The 24,069-nt window shown below is 37.9% G+C and overlaps 1 protein-coding gene, 1 long non-coding RNA gene and 1 pseudogene across 2 annotated transcripts; 2 read left to right on the top strand and 1 right to left on the bottom strand.

Moving 5' to 3' along the window:
* Positions 1 to 1,790: 1,790 nt before the first annotated feature.
* On the top strand, positions 1,791 to 8,586 carry LOC132600073 (auxin-responsive protein SAUR64-like; annotated as a pseudogene).
* LOC132600377 (uncharacterized) lies at positions 6,748 to 8,021 on the top strand. The gene is made up of 2 exons (XR_009567185.1): positions 6,748 to 7,645; positions 7,736 to 8,021. It is a non-coding gene; the product is annotated as an uncharacterized LOC132600377 (long non-coding RNA).
* Positions 8,587 to 9,833: 1,247 nt separating the features above from the next.
* LOC132599438 (auxin-responsive protein SAUR68-like) lies at positions 9,834 to 10,681 on the bottom strand. Its single transcript, XM_060312813.1, has one exon. The coding sequence runs from the start codon at positions 10,405 to 10,407 to the stop codon at positions 9,967 to 9,969; it is 441 nt and encodes a 146-aa protein (XP_060168796.1). The 5' UTR covers positions 10,408 to 10,681; the 3' UTR covers positions 9,834 to 9,966.
* Between the last annotated feature and the right edge of the window lie 13,388 nt (positions 10,682 to 24,069).

The raw sequence follows: 24,069 nt of genomic DNA, 5'->3' as shown, positions 1-24,069 counted from the left end.
TGAAATCATAAAAGGTATTACTCTTTCACTGCAGTTAAATATCAAACTTGATCAATCTCGATTGGATAAGAAGCCACAGATACAAGAATATAATCATTTTGGAATGTAAATAAAAATCTCAAGAGTTCACTCTGCGGCATCTTACCCCATCCAATCTTTCAGGCACAGATACTCTAATCCAGTTAGCCACTGCGTTTATGTTTAAGAATATAGATGAACCCCTTAAGTCTTCCTCATCCTTCAAAACCAAAGTCCATATTCTTGGTATGAAGAAACTAGAAACTTGAAATTTACTGGTGACACAGCCAAAAATAAATAATATGAACGAACAAGTCTTTAGGATTCTACGAAGGGAAAAGTTATGCAATCCAAAGAAAATAATCCTTCCTTCCTGCACTGAACAATCTTGTATCAAGAGAACAAGTGAAAATCCTTCTTATAACTTGCATTTTTAACTCTGCTTTTGATTTGCTTGGCTTCATTTCCTGATATACTTGTATATATTGACCAATGTTGATTAGACCAGCTATAACGGCTAGCTTTGCAAATATCCTAAGCTAGTTTGGTGTTGATGGGCTAATTTCGCCGATGGTCAGTAAACTTACTCTTTGTAACAACATAGTTACTAAACTAACTATAGTAATTATAATACTGAAGTCACAAAACTAACTACTTATAATACTAAAGTGACAAAACTAGTTTTGAAATTAAATGCAGTGTCGAGTGATGACTACAAACAATGAATATAGAACTTGAGAAATGCACAGAAAATGAAAGCTTTGGAGACTCTATGTGTATATGTATAAGCTAATGGCAAGTTTCATATCTTGATGTTTAGTGGTGAAGAGGAATTTCGTGATAGCTGGTGAGAAACATTGGCACATGGAATTCCACATGGGTTTGCCTTCTCTATATAAATTTGTTGAAGAACAAAAGCTAGGCCCCAATGCTTCTCATGACTTGTGACAGTGACCTCCTTAATTTTTGTAAGCAACAAGAATGGATAAAGTTGGTGACTTAGAAGGGTGAAATTTGACATATAAGAACTTTATCCCTATTTGTTGTTATTCCACAGAGAAAATGGAAGAAATGCATCAACCTCTTTGCCTAAAACTAGACAACCAGCCATATCCACAATTCCAAAGCTCCCAATTAGACAGCAGCACATGATTTTGCTTTGCCTACCTAACTGAGTGTGGAAACTTTGGAAATAAATCAACCAGACAGCAATTAATCAAACATTTTAAAAGGTAACAAATACAGTCAATCTAGATTCATCCACAAACTTGAGGCCCCATATCAACATGGCCAACAGGCAGGCATCAGCATATGGCTTTGCCTAATTTGTAGGAAAGAATAGGAAGAGAATATTTTTCTTAGAGAATGCTCAAGTTTTATTAGGCTACTTAAGGCCACTTGAGATGATTATAATCATCAATTACATCTCTATTTATACTACTCAAAAAACCAATTCAAAAGTCTTGCACAAATAATTAGATACATGTATCACAATTCACTAGATACATGTATCACAAACTTTTAAAAGATTTCTTGAAAAACTAAGAGATAATATTGAAAGACTAAATGATATTCTTGAAACAATAAAGAACTCCTAGAAAACATAAAAGTCCTTGTGAATGCATTAATTCCAACATAATTGTGGTTAGTGGCAAAACTTTTAGCTCCAACCCAAAGCCTCTTGTATAAATAATCCCCTTCAATAAGCTTTTTCATCATCGACCACAAGCATTATCTATTCAGCTATCAAACGTCTCTAACTTTCTTGTTTCCAATCTTCAACAGAAAAATCACTGCTTAGTGCTAACAAACTCATCAAGATGGCTAGGAAATGGCAGAAGTTTGCAGCCATGCAGAGGAAGAGAATTTCACTTCCAAGAAATAGAAACGATGCAGAGAGTTGTAGTACATCTTCATCATTTATGGCTGGAAAAGGCCAGTTTGTAGTGTATACAACTGATCAAAAACGCTTTGTGATACCATTGGCTTATTGTTACGTCCCGTATTTTTATACATTGGGACAACCGGATTAACTATGATAATTTGAGGCCAAGACTATTCCGGGATTTGAAGTCGGGACTTTTTACCATTCGATTTTATTTTGAGACATAAGTTGAATATGAAATTGATGGCATCGAACACTTAGGAAAAATTGGGACCACAATTCATAAAATTGGAATTAAAAAAATCTTGCCCAAAAATGGCCTTGTAGCCGTGTGGTCCACAAAAAGGTCCCACACATTGTGTGGCCAATTTTAATTGGTCCAACACATGTGTGGGCATAAACTAGTAGAGATATTTTGTGGACTTAAAAAGATGACTTCAAGTCATCTTTCTATCATTTTACACTTAGACAAAAATAACAAAAGTTGAAGAGCTCCAACAAGGAGGCTCACGGCTAGAGCCATGGAAAATCAAGTCTCATTTTTGCCTCTCTAAAAATTATTTCTTTGGTATAAACCCACTATTTGGAGGTCCCTAAGTGGCGTGGAAGTATCGTTTGGGTCATCTAACCATCCGTTGTGTCAAATAGCAAACCCTAGCCATTTGTGAAATTGAAGAAGGAAAGGTAAGTTTTGCTCTTGTTTATGTGTTATGGACGTTTAATTCATGTTATGGTATGTTAATATGGATGAAAATCATGAAATATAGTATGTTGGAAGTGGGGTGTGTGATGGGTGTGTTAGCCGTGTGTATGGGTGTGGTTATGTAAATGGGTGTTGTGACAAAATTGATGAATTAAATTCCTTGTAGCATGTTTGATTGTCGTAGAGCGAAGAAATAAATTAGAACCATCTATATGTATATATGTGGGCGTGACCGTGCATGGTCCCAAATGTTTGGCAAAAATCGCATTAATATCGCTTAGTGTTTTAGTTGTCGTCGTTATGAATTCTAGTTGGAATTGAGCATTTAATGACTCAAGAATGATGTTGAGATTTTGTGGGATGATTTGGGTCCTATTATGCTGTCACGACCCAGCCCCGTGGGCCGCGACTGGTGCCCTACTTGGGCACCCAAACGGACATACAAACTAAATCATCATTTTTAAACAAAGTTGAGAACGAATATTATCTTGCGCGATTGCGCATACAAAACATTATATCAGAATCAGAAGAGGCGGCAGAATATATATCGCCGAACATATGCACATATATCAAAAAGCCGGCAAGGCTATCGAATGTATCAAAAGCCGACAAGGCTATCAAATGGCACAACGGCCCAAAACATGTACAAAATGCACGCCGACAAGGCTGCCATAGCGAATAGGATCATACAAACACATCTGAACAGAAGTAGGCACACACACCCACAAATATGTCTACAGACCTCTAAACAGACAAACCAAATCATATGGCGGGATAGGGCCCCGCCGTGCCCCTGAACAAATACATATATACATAGCGAACGAATATATACCAAAATGTGTGCTCTGAAATGAGAAGAGCACTCCAAACAGCAGAAGAGGGTGTCCTAAATGGGTAGATCATCAAACTGTGCGTCTGTACCTGCGGGCATGAAACGCAGCCCCCCGAAGAAAGGGGGTCAGTACGAAATATGTAATGAGTATGCAAAGCAGAATATACAGAAAGCAAATCTGAGACATAAACGAAATGGAAGTACCAAACATAAGTGCAAATCCAACATATCAAAATTTGCTTACTTTCAAAAATATGTAAGTAATGCATAGGGTACAGAAGAATATGGTCGCCCACCCGTCGATGGCGCCATAACACAGCATAACACCAGAAAGTTTCAAATCTCCGTATCCCCGTCACATATCACATCACAACATAACGCCATACACAGCATAACACCAAATATAGGTGGAACCCGACCCTCTTTTGCGAGTAGCTCGGTGAACCATAAACACAACATAACTCCGGAGTATATCAAAATGCGCACGACAACAGAACCGGCCCGGGACTCGGCGAAAGGAATAACAGAATGCACGAGTAGAGTCGTGAGTAGTCATATGCATAAAATCATTATCATAAATTCAAACATAAGTAAAATGATCATATTTGAAATCGGAATAATAATCATACCAAATTCTTTCAAAGATTCTCTGAATTACATAAAGGAAAGTCGCGGGACCCACGGACGGGTATTTACCCAAGCCGGGCCCGCCTATGGAAAACATACGTATCATACATAATGCAAACTTTTATAAAAATATTGGAGCAATCCGAGCATTTATGTGAAATGTATGGCATTCAAAAATTTCGAAGTTCTTTAAAGTGAAACCTTTTTGCGCAAAGTTCGGAAAGCGATTATTTCAAATACATAAAGGTTCATATTTCATCAAATCATACATACTCTCCAAGGAACATATATAGATCATATCATGCTCGGATTTCGGATTTGGAATTTCCTTAAGGCTCTAATCTAGCCTATGTAAAACTAAGACATGCCAAAAAGAAGGGAGGTTGTTTTACATACCTCGTACGCACTCCAAGATGACCAATCTAAAGTAAATTACAATCTACGCCTCGGGCTCCCCAAGGTCTACAAATATGCCAACGAATATCCAATATTAAACATAGGCACTTAAGCCATTTATTCCAACTAACATTAAATTCTACAGAAAATTCGACAGCATTTCCCCTGTAAATAGGTCATCCCGAGAATTTAACTCGCTCAAAATCAACAACAACAACCACAATAACCAACCTAGCAACATCGATAATCAATTCGAAAGGCAAAATAATAATAGTAGCTCTCTTTTACACCATTCGACAACTTTCCAATTATTCAATTCAATGGCTTACTTTCAAGCCACAATATCGTTCGTACATTCGATTATTAACCCAAACCCATACTAACAACATTCAAGAACATTCTAAACAATTCACATAATTTTTCCAACAATCCACAATTTCTCCAAATTTTTGGCCGAAAACAGCCCCTACCCGTGAGCAGCCCACTAGGCACACTTCCGACTTTCAATTCATGTTTTGTATCACAATTCACAATATAACGATACCATTTTCATAAAATATACAAATTACATCAACGCACAATAACCCTCAAATCAGCCCGTACAATCTCAACATCAATCTTAAGTCATTAAATGCTCAATTCCAAACTAGAATTCGTAACGACGACACGAAAGCGCTTAAGCGATAATAATGCGATATTCGGCATAATCTATGACTCACATTCGTTCACACTACACATATTCATATGTTAATGGTTCTCATATATAAGGATTGCATTAAATGCACAAAGTTCCCCAAATCAGTCCGCAACGCTTACTATATCAATTCGGGACATTTAACTCTCATTTCCAACATACAAATCATCACAACAACCATAACGACGCTAAGCGATATTAATTCATTCTTTGCTACCATTTGGAGGCTATATACACGGCTACACTACACATATACATGTATCGATGATTTTTATTCTCTTCTCCACTCTACGACAATCAATATGCTACAAGCAATTAATTCATCAACCCAATACCACACCACACACATATACTTCACACGGTCAACACACCCAACACAAGACCCAACTTCAACATTCCATATTTCATGATTTTTATCCATTTTAGCATACTACAATATGCATACAACATTTATAACTCCAAAAACAAGATTAGAACTCACCTTTATTCTTCAATCCACCAATAGGCTAGGGTTTGCAAATGGGCAAAATGAGTGGTTGAATGACCCAAACAATACTTCCACGCTACTTAGGGACCTCCAAATAGTGGGTTTATACCAAAGAAATAATTTTAGAGAGGCAAAAATGGGACTTGATTTTTCTTGGTTGTGGCCGAGAACCATGGGGGAGTGGAGGCTCTCCAAGTCTTGTTATTTTTCTCTAAGTGTAGAAGTGGGAAATGAGAAAGATGACTTAGTCTTTTTTTTTTTTAAGTATCCACAAATATCTCCCTTTGTTTATGGCCCACACATGTGTTGGACCAATTAAAATTGGCCACACAATGTGTGGGACCATTTCAAGTCCACACGGCCACCATGGCTTTTGGTGCAAGATTTTTAAATTCCAATTTTATGAATTGTGGTCCCAATTTTTCCTAAGTGTCCAATGCCATCAATTTCATATTCAACTTATGTCTCAAAATAAAATCAAATGGTCAAAAGTCCCGACTTCAAATCCCGGAATAGTCTTGGCCCTTAATTGTCATAGTTAATCCGGGTTGTCCCAATGTATAAAAATACGGGACGTAACATATGCGTTTTATGTAAGTCGTATATTTGTGAAAATGACATCGATATATTGTGGATTGTGATACAAAACATGACTTGAAAATGAAGAAAGAAAATAGGGGGCTGCTCTCGGCTAAGGGGACTGTTTTCGGCCACTTGGAGAAAAATTATTGGCTTGTTGGAAAAATTATGTGAATTGTTTAGAGTGTTCTTGAATGTTGTTAGTATGGATTTGGGTTAATAATCAAATGTACGAACGATATTGTGGCTTGAAAGTAAGCCATTGAATTCAATAATTGGAAAGTTGTCGAATGATGAAAAAGAGAGCTATTAATGTTATTTTGCCTTCCGAATTTATTATTGATGTTGCTAGGTTGGTTATTGTGGTTGTTGTTATTGATTTTGAGCGAGTTAAATTCTCGGGATGACCTATTTACAGGGGAAATGTTGCCGAATTTTCTGTAGAATTTAATGAGTAGTTGGAATGAATGGCTTAAGTGCCCTTAGCTAATGTTTGGTATTCGTTGGCCTATTTGTAGACCTTGGGGAGCCCGAGGCGTAGATTGAAATTTACTTTAGATCGGCTAGCTTGGAGTGCGTACGAGGTATGTAAAGCTTAGCCCTTCTTTCGTTTGGCATGCTCTAGTTGTAAATAGGCTAGACTACTAGCCTTAAGGAAATCCTAAATTCGAAATCCGATTTCGCTATGATCTTTACATATATTCTTTGGCATTCCTATGTATGATATGATGAAATATGAACTATTATGCCTTTGAAGAAATTGATTTCCAAACTTTGCACAATAAGTTGTTTTAAAGAATTCCGAGCTATAAACGCCATATCTTCCTCCGAAAGGTTCGGATTACTTTAATATTTTGGTAAGAGTTTATATAGCATATGATGAATATATTTTCTATAGGCGGGCCCGACTCAGGTCAATACCCGTCCGTGGGTCCCGCGACTTTCCTTTATGTAATTCGGAAATTTTTTGAAAGAATTTGTTATGATTATTATTTCGAATTTCAAGTATGATCATTTTGCTTATGTTTGAATTTATGATTTTATGCATATGACTACTCACGACTCTACTCGTGCATTCTGTTATTCCTTCGCCGAGTCCCGGGCCGGTTCTGTTATCGTGCGCACTTTGATATACTCCGGAGTTATGCTGTGTTTATGGTTCACCGAGCTACTCACAAAAGAGGGTCGGGTTCCACTTATATTTGGTGTTATGTTGGGTATGGCGTTATGCTGTGATGTGATATGTGACGGAGATACGGAGATTTGAGACTTTCCGGTGTTATGCTGTGTTATGGCGCCATCGACGGGCGGGCGACCATATTCTTCTGTACCCTATGCATGACTTGTATTTTTTTTAACCTAAACATTTGGATATGATTGGGTTTGTACTTATGTTCGGCACTTCTGTTTCGTCTATGCCTCAGGTTTGTTTTCTGTATATTCTGCTTTGCATACTCAGTACATATTTCGTACTGACCCCCCTTTCTTCGGGGGGCTGCGTTTCATGCCCGCAGGTACAGACGCACAGTTTGGTGATCTACCCATTTAGGACACCCTCTTCTGCTGTTTGGAGTGCTCTTCTTATTTCAGAGCGCAAATTTTGGTATATATATTTGTTCGCTATGTATATATGTATTTTTTCAGGGGTACGGCGGGGTCCTGTCCCGCCATATGATTCGGTTTGTCTGTTTAGAGGTCTGTAGACGTATTGTGGGTGTGTGTGCCTACTTCTGTACAAGTGTGTTTGTATGATCTCATTTGTTATGGCAGCCTCGTCGGCGTGCATTTTGTGTATGTTTATGGCAGCCTTGTCAGCGTGCATCCTGTATGTGTTTTGGGCCGTTGTGCCATTTGACAGCCTTGTCGGCTTTTGATACATTTGACAGCCTTGCCGGCTTATTGATATATGTGCATATGTTCGGCGATGTATATTCCGCCGCCTCTTCTGATTCTGATATGATGTTTTGTACGCGCAAGATAATATTCGTTCTCAACTCTGTTTTAAAAAATGATGAATATGAAATCCGTGTTAAGCTTTGCTATGATGATTTAGTTTGTATGTCCGTTTGGGTGCCCAAGTAGGGCACCAGTCGCGGCCCACGGGGCTGGGTCGTGACACTTATCTGGAAAATGAGCTCATTGTGCAACTTTTAAGTATGTCTGAAGAAGAGTTTGGTCTGCCAAGCGGTGCCCTATTACATCACCGCGTGCTTCAGCTTTCTTGAAATACATTGTTTCACTAATCAAGAAAGGTGCAACTGCTGAAGATCTTCACAAAGCATTGCTCCTCTTGATTAGTTCAAGTTGTCGTTCAACTTCTTCTTTGCACCAAGAGAGGAGGAACTGGCAAATTCTTGTTTATTGAGTCATGATCATTATCTTTAGTAGATGATAGCTCAAAATAGATTTTATATCAGATTAAAAGTAGGTAATTGAAAGTGTGTATACAGATGGAATCAAGATTTATCTGAAATTTAACCAGTTAAAGCTTTGAATTCTCAATTCAGTGATTGACAACTTCTAGTATTCTCGTCTTGGGCTGGCACTGTTTACACGGAAAACTTATTTTTATCCAAGTAGTCAACTTTGGGGAATCACGCCCGCACAAGTCTTAATGTCACGAAAATTAATTCTAAAAAGTTTAAATGAAGTGAAATCATAAGTTTTCCCCTGGCGCAACAGTTGAATCTCATACTTGATCGATATGGAGTGAAAATGAAGCTGCAGATTAGACAATCATTATGATGGTAATAACAAAGCTCAATGGTATTCATATCCTAGACTGTCATCATCATGCTCTCTGAGTCCAGTGGTGCTTTTCTATTAAGTATATAGATGAATTCTACAAGTTATTCTTCTGCCTATAAAATCAAAGGGAAGTCTTAGATATACTGGTGACATAGCCAAAAAATAGATCAAGACATTGCATGTGCACTTCCAGTAACTCATGACTCTGATGTAAATAAGCCATCATCTGGACCCATTGTCAGAGAAACAACTAGCAAGTGGTCTTAGTAAGTTGGACTAAGTAATTAAATCAAGTATTTATACATGAGGCTGGACAGAAGCTTTGAGTCGGAGCTGAAGAATTTGCCACTAACCACCAAAGGCAAATCCATGTGCTGTTTCTGTTGGTCATGTTGATATGGGGCCTTAAATTTGTGGATGAAGCTGGATTGACTGTATTGGTGACTTTTCAAAACGTTTGATTTTTAATTGATATCTGGTTGATGATTGAAGTGGCTCACGGAAGAAGTTTATTGATAATGGCTTTGAGATTGTAGCTAAAGTTGAGATACTCAGTTAGGTAGGCAAAGCAAAATCATGTGCTGCTGTTTAATATGGGACCTTTGGAATTGTGAACATGGATGGTTGTCTAGTTCTAGGCAAAGAGGTTGATGCATCTCTTCCATTTTGATGTGTGGAATAAAAAAGAAAAAGGGCTAATGTCATGTCATCAAGACTTGTATGGACATGATTCATATATCTGTTTGTTTTCATCAACAGATTTGATTATGGGCATCAAAAATAAGTTTCATGTAAATAGTGCCAGATGAGAATGCTAGAAGTTCTCAGTCACTAAATTGAAATTTGAATGTATGGACAATGATAAATTTTGTAACTCTTCAGTGTAAAATTTCAGATAAAGCTTTATTCCATCTGATACTACACAACTACAATTGCCTACTTTTCATCTGCTAGTCAATCTATTTGGAACTATCATTTACTAAGTTAATGATCATGACTAAAAAACAAGGAGATGTTGGTTCCCCAATTCTTGGTTCAAAGAATAAGTTGAACAACAACATGAATTAATCGATTGGAGCAATGCTTTGTGAAGATCTCCAGCAGCTGCACCTTTCTTGATTAGTGAAACAATGTAGTCGATGAAAGCTGAATCACACGGTAATTTAATAGGGCCGCCACTTGGCAGACCAAACTCTTCTTCCGACATGTTTAAAAGTTGCAAAATGAGCTCATTTTCCAGATAAGCCAATGGAATCACAAAGCACCTTTGATCTGTAGTATATACTACAAACTGGCCTTTTCCAGCTACAAATGATGAAGAAGTACTAGAACTGTCTGCATCATTTCCATTTCTTGGAATTGAAATCCTCTTCCTCTGCATGGCTGCAAACTTCTGCCATTTCTTAGCCATCTTGATGAGCTTCTTAGCACTGAGCATTGTCTTTTTCTTTTGAAGATTGGTTACAAGAAAGTTGGAGACGTTTGATAGCTGAAAGGATAATGCTTGTGATTGATGACGAGAAGTCTTATGGAAGGGGGATTATTTATACAAGAGGCTGGACTGAGGCTTTGAGTTGTAGCTGAATTTTTGCCTCTAACAACCGAAGGCAAATCCATGTGCTGTTTCTGTTGGATATGTTGATATGGGGCCTTAAATTGTGGATGAAGCTTGTTCGAATGTATGGAAGATGATAAGTTTCTTCCTTTCTTCACTTTGTTCGTCAACAGCACAGACGTATTAGTTGTGATGTCAATGGTTTGGGACCTGTAAATGAAGAATTGATTTTATAGGGATAAGATAATGTTTTGCTGGTAAAAGGCAAAACCATGTGGTGCTGCCTGTTTGTCATATATATTCAAAGATGCTTATAAATGTAGAGTTCTCCACATGAACTAAAATCTCTTTACCTCTTCTTTAGTTTCACAACCCTAGAGCTTAATCATCTAGCAGTTCTAGCCCGAAATTGAAAAAAAGAAGCCTATACGAAAATGCCCACCCAAGTCCATTGTACTATTCAGGCTAACTGACTCCAAAGTATGCATACAATTCCAATGTCTGATGCCAAAATGACAGAAAAATCTTTGTTTTCAAGTAATAGTTTGGATATCACCTTTGTCTTTTTTCTCCTATTTGCGTGTGGAAATACCAGGATATGTTCCAATCAAAAGACATGTAATGGCTAATATGTTACACGAGAATTCATATTGTTTCAAGATTTCACTGTTCATGGAAAAATTATACCCTAGTATTTCAATGGCTTGGCAACAATCATGCTTCCAGGACAAAAACTAAATTTTAATGATTTGTCAAATTCCTCTACTTCATACTAGTTTCAGTAGTTATATATAATGATGTTCATTTCATAGAGTACCCAAATGAATGTAAAGTAAATTCAAACCGTGCTTCTGTTGAGCTGAATCCTCTATGTCTAGTAGATATGAGTGCAATGTGAGAAAATGGCTTGTTCCGTATAGTTTCTAGACCTGAATTACTAGAAGCTAAGATGGTTATCAGAATTTAATATTATCAAAACAATAGAAGCACTGTTCACATTTGTTGACTCTAAATCCACCATCTCATATCTCTATTTATTGCTTTTTTTCTCGTACAGTTTCCATTAAAAGAACTAGACCTGAGCGCGAGATAAATTTTTAAAAAGTTGCACACAGGTATAACTGTCAAAAACAGACAAAACACAAGAGAAATTGAAGAATGACTATCTCAATTACTTGATCCCCTTATATCAGAATACATTGGTATTTATATATACAAGAGAAATAAGAGAGGAAAGGAAGTAAAATATCCTACACTAAATGTAAATCCTACAAAATATTCTTCCACTAATGTTACATAATATTCTACACTAAATGTAGAATATCCTTAATAATATTTCATATATTCATAATATCTCTTCATATTCACCATATCGAGAATATCTTAATGTAGATATTCTACAATCTCTCCATTATGCTAACATCCCCTCTCAAATTGATGCCGGTGGATCAATAATGTTATGTCCCGTATTTTTATACATTGGGACAACCTGGATTAACTATGATAATTTAAGGCCAAGACCATTCCGGGATTTGAAGTCGGGACTTTTGACCTTTGATTGTATTTTGAGACATAAGTTGTACATGAAATTGTTGGCATTGAACACTTAGGAAAAATTTGGGACCACAATTTTTAAATTTGGAATTAAAAATCTTGCACAAAATGGGCCCTTGGTCGTGTGGACTTGGAATGGTCCCACACATTGTTGTGGCCAATTTTAATTGGTCCAACACATGTGTGGGCCATATACAAGTGGAGATATTTTTGTAGGACTAAAAGATGACTTTCAAGTCATCTTTCCTCATTTCTATACTTAGCAAAATAAAGCCACAAGTTGAAGAGCTTCTCCAAGAAGCTCACGGCCAAGCTCCATGGAAAATCAAATCCAACTTCAAGCCTTCCAAAATTATTTCCTTGGTATAAATCAATTATTTTGAGGTCCCTAAGTAACGTGGAAGCGTGGTTGGAGCGATCAAGCCATCAATTTTGTAGATTTCAAACCCTAGCCTAATTGTGGAGTAAAGAAGAAAGGTAAGAATTTCTCTTGTTTTATGAGTTGTGAATGTTTTGTGCACATTGTAGTATGTTAATATGGATGAAAATCATGAGATATAGTATGTTGGAAGTGGGTTGTGTGATAGGTGTGCTAGCCGTGTAAATGGGTATTGTGATTGGGTTATTGAATAAATTCCTTGTAGCATGTTAAATTGTTGTAGTGTGTAGGATGACTAAGAATCATCAATATATGTATATGTGTAGTGATAGATGAATATGGGTCATGCTATATGCCAAAGAACACACTAATGTCGCTTAGCGTTTTAATGGTTGTTGTGATGACTTCTAGTTTGGAAATGAAAGTTTAATGTCCCAAAGTGATATGGTGAATTGCTGCGGGCTGATTTGAGGCTTATTGTGCGTTTGGCGTAATTTGTATATCCATGAAAATGATATCGTTATATTGTAAATTGTCGATACAAATCATGAATTGAAAATGAGGAATGTGTTAAAAAGGGGCTGTTCTTGGTTGGGACTGTTTTCGGCCAACTTGGAGAAGTTGTTGGATTATTGGAAATATTATGTGAATCGTTTAAAATGTTCTTGAATGTTGTAGTATGGGTTTGGGTTAATAATCGAATGTACGAACGATATTATGGCTTTAAAGTAAGCCATTAAATTGAATAATTGGAAAGTCGTCGAATGGTGTAAAAGAGGGCTACTAATGTTGTTTTGCTTTTCGGATTGATTATTGATGATACTAGGTTGGTTATTGTGGTTGTTGTTGTTGATTTTGAGCGAGTTAAATTCTCGGGATGGCCTATTTACAGGGGAAATGCTGCCGAATTTTCTGTAGAATTGAGAGTTAGTTTGGAATGAATAATTACTTAAGTGCCTATGGTTAACACTGGATATTCATTGGCATATTTGTAGACCTTGGGGAGCCCGAGGCATAGATTTGGATTAGCGTTAGATTGGCTAGCTTGGAGTGCGTACAAGGTATGTAAGGCAACCTTCTTTCTTTTGGCATGCCTTAGGTTGTATAGGCTAAATTATAAGCTTTAAGGAAATTCTAAATTCGAAATCCGAGCATCTCACGATCCGTATATGTTCCTTGGCACTCTTATGTATGATTTGATGAAATATGAACCTTTATGTATTTGAAAAATCGCTTTCCGAACTTTGCGCAAAAAGATTCACTTTAAAGAACTTCGAAATTTTTGAAAGCCATACCTTTCACATAAATGCTCGGATTGCTCCAATATTTTTTTATAAAGGTTTGCATTATGTATAATGAGTACGTTTCTCCATGAGCGGGCCCGACTTGGGTAAATTCCCGCCCGCGGGTCCCGCGACTTTCCTTTATGTAATTCGGGAACTTTTGAAAGGAATTGTTAAGACTATTATTTCGATTTTCAAATATGATCATTTTACTTATGTTTGAATTTGTGATAACGATTGTAACACCCCGCATTTTGGGACTGAGTTTAAGCTCATATCATTAGAGTTCTAGTGGAAACATGGAAGGTTTGAACGTTTTGCGAAAATGGTTGATAGGCCTATTTCGGGCAGCGATAACTCCTTGATCGGTTTGGAATTTGGGAAAGTAACCCCAATGAGGTTGTAGTATGTAGAAATACCTTTCTAATGATATAAGGATCAAGCCAATCAGAGATCGGAGCAAGGAGATATGATCGTCTCAATATGGCTAATAGTAAGGCACTTGAAATCCTATAGAATCGGCTAAGTTTTCGATACGTCTTCCTTCCCGTCAAATTTCATGCAAATACGTTGGGAATTTGAGAAAACTTCCTTGATAAAAGTTGTAGCCCTTTGAAATAGCTTTCCAACGGTATCTTACGGGAGTCAAACGGACATCGGTGCAAAGAGTTATGCCCATTTTACTGAAGCATGTTCGCTGGAAATTTCTGTCAGCGTAACGGTGACGTTACGGACCGTAACACGTGTTACGGGCCGTAACAGTGGACCGTAACGTCCCGAAAATTTCCAGAACCTCACTGGAAATTTTCACCAAGGTATGGTACCAAGTTACGGTCCGTCCTTTGTGTTACGGGACCGTAACAGTGACCGTATCTTGGTCCGTATGTACGTTTCGGGTCACCTGACTTCGGGAGGCCATAACCCTATCATAACTTGGGAATTTGGGAAAACTCAAAGAACGAAAGTTGTAGATAATTGAAATACATTTCCAACCATAGGTTGTGGGTTCACAGGCAACGTCGGGATAGGGAGATATGGACGTTTTAAGACAGAAAGGTCCCAACCCGTTTTCAAGTTGGGTCAAACCCATTTCCCCTTGGTATATAAGGGAAATATTACCCTAGCAGCCCATTTGTTTCTCCAAATTCATATTTTAGAGAGAGGAAGTGAGAGAGAGGGGAAATTAGAGAGAGAAAGTAGAAAATCAACCAAGTTTAAGGCCCCGAATCCCAAAGCTCGTGAAGGATAAATTGTAGTACAAGTGGTGGTCGTCATTTTGAGCTAAAGATCGGACTTAGGGGTGTTGATTTCGTGATTACTACTCTTGAAAGGTAATTTTTCTACTCCCTAATCATTTATGGTTGTGAATTGATGAATTCTTGGGAGAATAATAATTGGGTTTGATGAAGAGAATTATATGAACTATGTTAGAGTTGTTGGATTGTTGACTTGGGATTGTTGTATTCATATGGTTGATGAAGAATGATGTTAATTACATCTAATTGAGATTGTAGAATTAGCTAGGAGTAATAGAATGGGGATTGGGTGAAGAAAACACCATTAATGAGGGTTATAGAGCTTCATGCCCACTAAGTGTTTGATAAAATGCTTAGATGAACAAAACATGGATATTGTTGCTAATATAGAATCCCTATGGCTTGTATTGCTATAGATTGAAGTTGAAGGGATTGAAGGACATTGTGATACGCTCAAAAGCGGGAAGTTAAGGTATGTAGAACTTCCATCCACATGTGGGAATCTCTACGTTCTTCCCCATGATCCGTTTCGTAAAAATCTATGAAGTTCAAATCCTAGGGCATTAAATCCAACATATTGGTAGCCCGTAATTATGTATGTATGTACACAAATTTCGTATCTATGTTCGTTATTGTATTCCTAATCTTCCATTATTGATATTAGGAATCCTAGCTTAATCCATGAATCATGAATTCCTCCTCATGTGTTCTCATTATGTTCATATGAAACTTTATGATTTTATCTAGCGAGTTACAAGCATGTTTTCAAGTCAATTATATATATGATTTCGAAATATTCTTATTACTCATGAATCAAGAACATGTTTGCAAGATTATGACAAGTTATCTTATGAAACTATTTTACAAGTTATTTCATGAAACCATATTTACAAGATTATTTCATGAAACCATGTTTACAAAATTATTGCATGAAACCATGTTTACAAGTTATTTCGTGAAATCATGATTACAAGACAAGTACAAGTTAATTCACGAAACCATGTTACAAGTTATTTCGTGGAATCATGATTACAAGTTAATTCACGAAAATCATGGGCTTCTTAGCCAATTATATTATGTTCATGTTTTTGGGAGTTGCACGAATTACCGAGAAGGCTCAGATAGCCTGAAACTATGTAGCCACCATAGGACAAGGATCGCTCCGCCCAGTTAGGACGATACCTTAATTTCACATTGAATGGTTCCATCAGGTACGTTATTACCTTATACCCTGGCAAGGTATAGGGGCTCTGCTGGTCCGGCGAGGTACCAGACTCCACGTATCCACGTGGTGATATCATGTGTCGGTTTATGAAATGCTCTCCCTACTTATCATGTTTTACTCATGTTATATATATATATATATATATATATATATATATATATATATATATATATATATATATATATATATATATATATATATACTCATGCTCATGCTCATGTTCATGTCCAAGTATTCAGTTTCAGTTCTTATCATGTTATTCCATGTCCCATGTTGCTTCTTCCGGTTGCTTTACATACCAGTACATTCAATGTGCTGACGTCCCCTTTTTATTGCCCGGGGGCCTGTATTTCACGATGCAGGTACGGATTTACAGGACGATGCTTCTGATCATTAGGATTTGCTCGTATCAGCTTATTGGTGAGCCCCATCTCATTCGGGGTTTAGTCAACTTTTACTTTATGATTAATTATGCATCTAAAGGTATGCTGGGGGCCTTGTCCCAGTAAGTATGTTTTCCAGTCAGACTCATGATAGAGGTTTCATAGACTAGACAAGTCAGTTATGCTATGTCAGACATTCGGAATCGTATAGCCATTTTTGGCTCATTCGTGTTATTTCCGCACTCATGTTTAAACAAGTGTTTTTATTAAGTATTATGACTTACTACATTTTATAAAGGCTCATCATGCATTCACGTTATATTTCCGCTCATGTATGCCTCATGATAGTTCAGCAGGCCATGTGGTTCGCTCGGTCACATGCAGTCAGGCACCGAGTGCCGTGTTACGTCCAGGCCATGGTTCGGGGCGTGACAAAGCTTGGTATCAGAGCCTAGGTTCAAGTGTCTTAGGGAGTCTATGAAACCGTGTCCAGTGGGGTCACTTTTATATGTGTGTGCGCGCCACACATATAAACAGTTGACCACCAAGACATTCAGGATTGTCTCATTTCTTTCTACTCTAGATCGTGCCATGAAGCTTAGAGCAATAAGAAACTTCTCTTCCTATCGAATTACGTAAGTTTCGAATGCGCAGGAGATGAACAGAAAATTCAAGGTCCAAGTAAGGATGTTTACCCATAGGGGGTACAATTGTGCAGTACTTACTGGTAACAAATGAGACTTCAAGTGCTATTGAAAGTGGAATACAATGTAAGTTGCCCGAGAAGGGGTGTAGTGGAATGAATGGTATGTTGAATGATAATGATGTTCTTGAGAAAGGAGAATGGAATACAAGAGGAAAAAGGTAAATCATGGAGGATCTCAAGGGAGTGGTGGTAGACAGTTTTCTACCGGAGGTCATCAGGACCCACTCCATCCGCAGTTAAAGATTGAAAGGGAAATTAAACAGGAAAGTGTAACAGGTACAGTTTCAGTTGGACATATGAGGTAAGTTCATCATTTTTATACTGTTTTCGAAATTGGGAGCCTTGTGTGGCTACGATATGATATGATATATGTATATATGTTGGCCTTGTGAGGCATTGTTGGTATTTCCTGCGTGCAGGTTTTGGGATAGTAAGAAATACAGAGGAAACTCTGCCAAATTTTTCCTAGAAATAGAAGGAGAATAAGATATAAGTTCGTAATATGTCTGGAAAAGCCATGTCAACAGTAATGATAAGATTTGATGAAGTTACGAGTACGGCTGACCTTGAGAAATATAATTTGATTTCCTATTCAGATGAACACCTTGAGTGGGTGACAGTTCGGATACATCCGAATGTGTGTTAGAAACCAAGGGCTTAAGTTAAGTTCAGAGTAGAGTGATTAGTGGAAGAAGAAATCAGCTAAGCCGTAAAAGACCAAACTACAGAAGAATAGACTTTAAGATTTGTCAAAAAGGGGTTGTCCTAATATTTACAGTGTGAGCAGAGTTAAGTCGTTAAGATAGAGTATGTCAGTTATGAATATAGTAGCAATCCGTTCATGTAAGTAAATTTAGTTTTTCCCCATGAGAAATTGCTCAGATGTGAGTCAAAAAAAATCGTCAGTGTTGTAGAGTACAAAGAAATTACAGAAGATAAGGAATGTTAATTGCAATCCCATCAGAAGAGAAGAATTTATAAGTATAAGATGTTAGCCTTGGTCTAAGGGGGAGATGCATAAATCGCTAGTAAGTCCAGCGAGATAATTGAAGACCTGAATGGTTAGTATGAGACATGAAGAACCTCAGTTCAGTTAAGTTGGCATAATGAGATAGTCTCCATAAGAAATATGCCTCATCTTAGAGGAAATCCGAATTGAGCAGAATGATCGTCGAACGAATATTGTCAAGTTCAATTACTATCGATTAGGCGATCACAGAAAAGCTATAAGATCATGCCCAGTTATGTGTCATACGGGTAGTGCCATTGCATAAGACTCTAATCTTTAAGGTGCTAGTGAAAGACTTAGCGTACAACAGTACTATGAGTATTTTAGGAAGTATCTCAAAAAAAAAAAAAATCAAGTATGGGAAGTACAACTCATGATTTAGGCAGACAAGAGAACTAAGGTGAAAGAATTTCACTACTTCTCCCAGCTAGGAATTCGACTTTCAGACTCCGAAGTGGGTGGAGTTATTGCCCAGAACATGGCATTCCTGCTTGGTCATTTAAGTTAGAGAGAAGCAGTTTGGTGATTCCTACTTGCTGCAGATGAAAGAGGGGATTCACGAATAGAAAGCCTTAGCTTTTGAACAGGAGGGAGATAATGGTACCTTGAGATATCGAGGCAGATTATGCGTTCCAGATGTTGATGGACTCAGAGATCGAATCATGTTAGAAGCTCACAACTCTAGGTATTCCATTTACCCAGGTTCCACTAAGGTGTATCATGATATCAAGGAGATTTACTGGTGGAACGATATGAAGAAGGATGTGGCAGATTTTGTAGCTAAGTGCCCGAATTGTCAGCAAGTGAAAGCCGAACACCAGAGGCCTGGTGGCTTGGCTCAGGGTGCTGATATTCCTGTCTGGAAATAGGAAATAATCAAAATGGGCTTTGTATCAGGTCTACCTCGTTCAACTAGGAGGCATGATTTAATTTGGGTAATTGTGGACAGACATACGAAGTCAGCGCACTTCTTGCCAGCTAAGACCACAGATTGAACAAGAAGATTATGCCAAGTCATATGTTAATGAAATTTCCGGATTGTATGGGACCTTAGTGTCCATTATTTCAGATTTTGGTGCTCAGTTCACAGCGAACTTCTGAAAATCCTTTCAGAAAGGATTTGGGTACGGAGGTGAACCTTAGCACAACTTTTCATCCTCAGACAAATGGTCAGACAGATACGCTATTCAGATCTCATGTTATGATACTCATGTTAGTTCAATACTCAGATATTTATGTCAGCTTAGTACTCAGGTATCAGTCCAGTACTCACGTATTCATGCCAGCTCAGTATTCAGTTAGCTCAGTATTCAGTCAGCCAGTCTTCAGTCAGTTCAATAGACATTCAATTTAGTATCTCAACAGTTTAGTAGTCATGTATTCATTTAGTTCAGTAACCATGTGTCCTTGATTTCAATGGTAATTGGGATGATCACCTATCTCTCATTGAGTTTTCGTATAATAATAATTATCAAGCTAGTATTGGGATGGCTCCATTTGAAGCTCTGTATGGGCGAAGGTGTAGATCACCAATTGGTTGGTTAGAAATTGGTGAAGCAGAGTTGCTAGGACCAGGTTTGGTTTATCAAGCTATGGAGAAAGTCAAGTTGATACAGAAACGTTTGAAAATGACGCAGAATTTCCAGAAATTTTACACAAATGTGAGATAGAAGAGATTTATGATGAAGCACCAAGATTTTGAGGTATGTAAGCTTTCTTTTCATGCTTTTGGTCGTGTGTGGCCAATTTATAATGCTATTGTGATGTAGCCCTGTGAGGCAATGATATTATGGGCTGTTGTGACAGGTTGGTAGTGCCATATTACAGGGGAAACTCTGGCGAAATTTCTGTAGAACCCTGAATGTTATCCTTTGAGGACGTATGTTCCAACAGAGGGGGAGAATGTTACACCTAGGAAATTTCTCCGTTAGCATACCGCGAATAGACCCACGAAGGGTATGACGTATACGACATGTTGATGAGTAAGGAGTAATATTTAATGATTCTATATGAGATTTCAAAGACATTTGAGGTAGGAGACGAAAGTTGTTAAGGAAAGCAAGGTATATGTTGTGTGTCGGGCAAGGATTACGAGTATCGACATAATGATGGCTTAATGACATTTTGGAGAAGAGTTATAATGTCCCTTATGTATTCCTGCCTCACGTTTCACGATCGAGTTCATGTATTCGTTATTCATGTCTCATGTTTAGGCATTGATGTTTTCATGAAACTATGTCATGTCAGTTTCCATGCCCCATGTCATGTTATGTCTCATGTTCCACGCTCATGTCATCTATCCAGTGCCCATGTTCATGTCTCAGTATTCACGTTTCCATGTAACCATGTCATGTTAATTCAGTCTCCATGTTTCATGTCACGTTTCCTTCACGTTCATGTAATCAAGCCATGTCTAGCCATATTCTTAACCATGAACCATCATTCGAGGACGAATGATCCCAAGGGGGAGATATTGTAACACCCCGCATTTTGGGACTGAGTTTAAGCTCATATCATTAGAGTTCTAGTGGAAACATGGAAGGTTTGAACGTTTTGCGAAAATGGTTGATAGGCCTATTTCGGGCAGCGATAACTCCTTGATCGGTTTGGAATTTGGGAAAGTAACCCCAATGAGGTTGTAGTATGTAGAAATACCTTTCTAATGATATAAGGATCAAGCCAATCAGAGATCGGAGCAAGGAGATATGATCGTCTCAATATGGCTAATAGTAAGGCACTTGAAATCCTATAGAATCGGCTAAGTTTTCGATACGTCTTCCTTCCCGTCAAATTTCATGCAAATACGTTGGGAATTTGAGAAAACTTCCTTGATGAAAGTTGTAGCCCTTTGAAATAGCTTTCCAACGGTATCTTACGGGAGTCAAACGGACATCGGTGCAAAGAGTTATGCCCATTTTACTGAAGCATGTTCGCTGGAAATTTCTGTCAGCGTAACGGTGACGTTACGGACCGTAACACGTGTTACGGGCCGTAACAGTGGACTGTAACGTCCCGAAAATTTCCAGAACCTCACTGGAAATTTTCACCAAGGTATGGTACCAAGTTACGGTCCGTCCTTTGTGTTACGGGACCGTAACAGTGACCGTATCTTGGTCCGTATGTACGTTTCGGGTCACCTGACTTCGGGAGGCCATAACCCTATCATAACTTGGGAATTTGGGAAAACTCAAAGAACGAAAGTTGTAGATAATTGAAATACATTTCCAACCATAGGTTGTGGGTTCACAGGCGACGTCGGGATAGGGAGATATGGACGTTTTAAGACAGAAAGGTCCCAACCCGTTTTCAAGTTGGGTCAAACCCATTTCCCCTTGGTATATAAGGGAAATATTACCCTAGCAGCCCATTTGTTTCTCCAAATTCATATTTTAGAGAGAGGAAGTGAGAGAGAGGGGAAATTAGAGAGAGAAAGTAGAAAATCAACCAAGTTTAAGGCCCCGAATCCCAAAGCTCGTGAAGGATAAATTGTAGTACAAGTGGTGGTCGTCATTTTGAGCTAAAGATCGGACTTGGGGGTGTTGATTTCGTGATTACTACTCTTGAAAGGTAATTTTTCTACTCCCTAATCATTTATGGTTGTGAATTGATGAATTCTTGGGAGAATAATAATTGGGTTTGATGAAGAGAATTATATGAACTATGTTAGAGTTGTTGGATTGTTGACTTGGGATTGTTGTATTCATATGGTTGATGAAGAATGATGTTAATTACATCTAATTGAGATTGTAGAATTAGCTAGGAGTAATAGAATGGGGATTGGGTGAAGAAAACACCATTAATGAGGGTTATAGAGCTTCATGCCCACTAAGTGTTTGATAAAATGCTTAGATGAACAAAACATGGATATTGTTGCTAATATAGAATCCCTATGGCTTGTATTGCTATAGATTGAAGTTGAAGGGATTGAAGGACATTGTGATACGCTCAAAAGCGGGAAGTTAAGGTATGTAGAACTTCCATCCACATGTGGGAATCTCTACGTTCTTCCCCATGATCCGTTTCGTAAAAATCTATGAAGTTCAAATCCTAGGGCATTAAATCCAACATATTGGTAGCCCGTAATTATGTATGTATGTACACAAATTTCGTATCTATGTTCGTTATTGTATTCCTAATCTTCCATTATTGATATTAGGAATCCTAGCTTAATCCATGAATCATGAATTCCTCCTCATGTGTTCTCATTATGTTCATATGAAACTTTATGATTTTATCTAGCGAGTTACAAGCATGTTTTCAAGTCAATTATATATATGATTTCGAAATATTCTTATTACTCATGAATCAAGAACATGTTTGCAAGATTATGACAAGTTATCTTATGAAACTATTTTACAAGTTATTTCATGAAACCATATTTACAAGATTATTTCATGAAACCATGTTTACAAAATTATTGCATGAAACCATGTTTACAAGTTATTTCGTGAAATCATGATTACAAGACAAGTACAAGTTAATTCACGAAACCATGTTACAAGTTATTTCGTGGAATCATGATTACAAGTTAATTCACGAAAATCATGGGCTTCTTAGCCAATTATATTATGTTCATGTTTTTGGGAGTTGCACGAATTACCGAGAAGGCTCAGATAGCCTGAAACTATGTAGCCACCATAGGACAAGGATCGCTCCGCCCAGTTAGGACGATACCTTAATTTCACACTGAATGGTTCCATCAGGTACGTTATTACCTTATACCCTGGCAAGGTATAGGGGCTCTGCTGGTCCGGCGAGGTACCAGACTCCACGTATCCACGTGGTGATATCATGTGTCGGTTTATGAAATGCTCTCCCTACTTATCATGTTTTACTCATGTTATATATATATATATATATATATATATATATATATATATATATATATATATATATACTCATGCTCATGCTCATGTTCATGTCCAAGTATTCAGTTTCAGTTCTTATCATGTTATTCCATGTCCCATGTTGCTTCTTCCGGTTGCTTTACATACCAGTACATTCAATGTGCTGACGTCCCCTTTTTATTGCCCGGGGGCCTGTATTTCACGATGCAGGTACGGATTTACAGGACGATGCTTCTGATCATTAGGATTTGCTCGTATCAGCTTATTGGTGAGCCCCATCTCATTCGGGGTTTAGTCAACTTTTACTTTATGATTAATTATGCATCTAAAGGTATGCTGGGGGCCTTGTCCCAGTAAGTATGTTTTCCAGTCAGACTCATGATAGAGGTTTCATAGACTAGACAAGTCAGTTATGCTATGTCAGACATTCGGAATCGTATAGCCATTTTTGGCTCATTCGTGTTATTTCCGCACTCATGTTTAAACAAGTGTTTTTATTAAGTATTATGACTTACTACATTTTATAAAGGCTCATCATGCATTCACGTTATATTTCCGCTCATGTATGCCTCATGATAGTTCAGCAGGCCATGTGGTTCGCTCGGTCACATGCAGTCAGGCACCGAGTGCCGTGTTACGTCCAGGCCATGGTTCGGGGCGTGACAACGATGTTATGCATATGACTACTCACGACTCTATTCGTGCATTTTGTTATTCCCTTCGCTGAGTCCCGGGCCGGTTCTGTTATCGTGCGCATTTTGATATACTCCGGAGTTATGCTGTGTTTTTGGTTCACCGAGCTACTCGCAAAAGAGGGTCGGGTTCCACCTATACTTGGTGTTATGCTGTGTATGGCGTTATGTTGTGATGTGATATGTGACGGGGATACGGAGATTTGAGACT

Source organism: Lycium barbarum, chromosome 6 (assembly GCF_019175385.1).
Source record: "Lycium barbarum isolate Lr01 chromosome 6, ASM1917538v2, whole genome shotgun sequence".
NCBI lineage: Eukaryota > Viridiplantae > Streptophyta > Magnoliopsida > Solanales > Solanaceae > Lycium > Lycium barbarum.
Note: the sequence above shows the minus strand (reverse complement) of the source record. Positions and strands in the feature narration are given on the sequence as shown.

Bases quoted from the DNA above. Each gene is read 5' to 3' on its own strand.
- LOC132599438 (XM_060312813.1), bottom strand. From the start codon at position 10,407: ATGCTCAGTGCTAAGAAGCTCATCAAGATGGCTAAGAAATGGCAGAAG.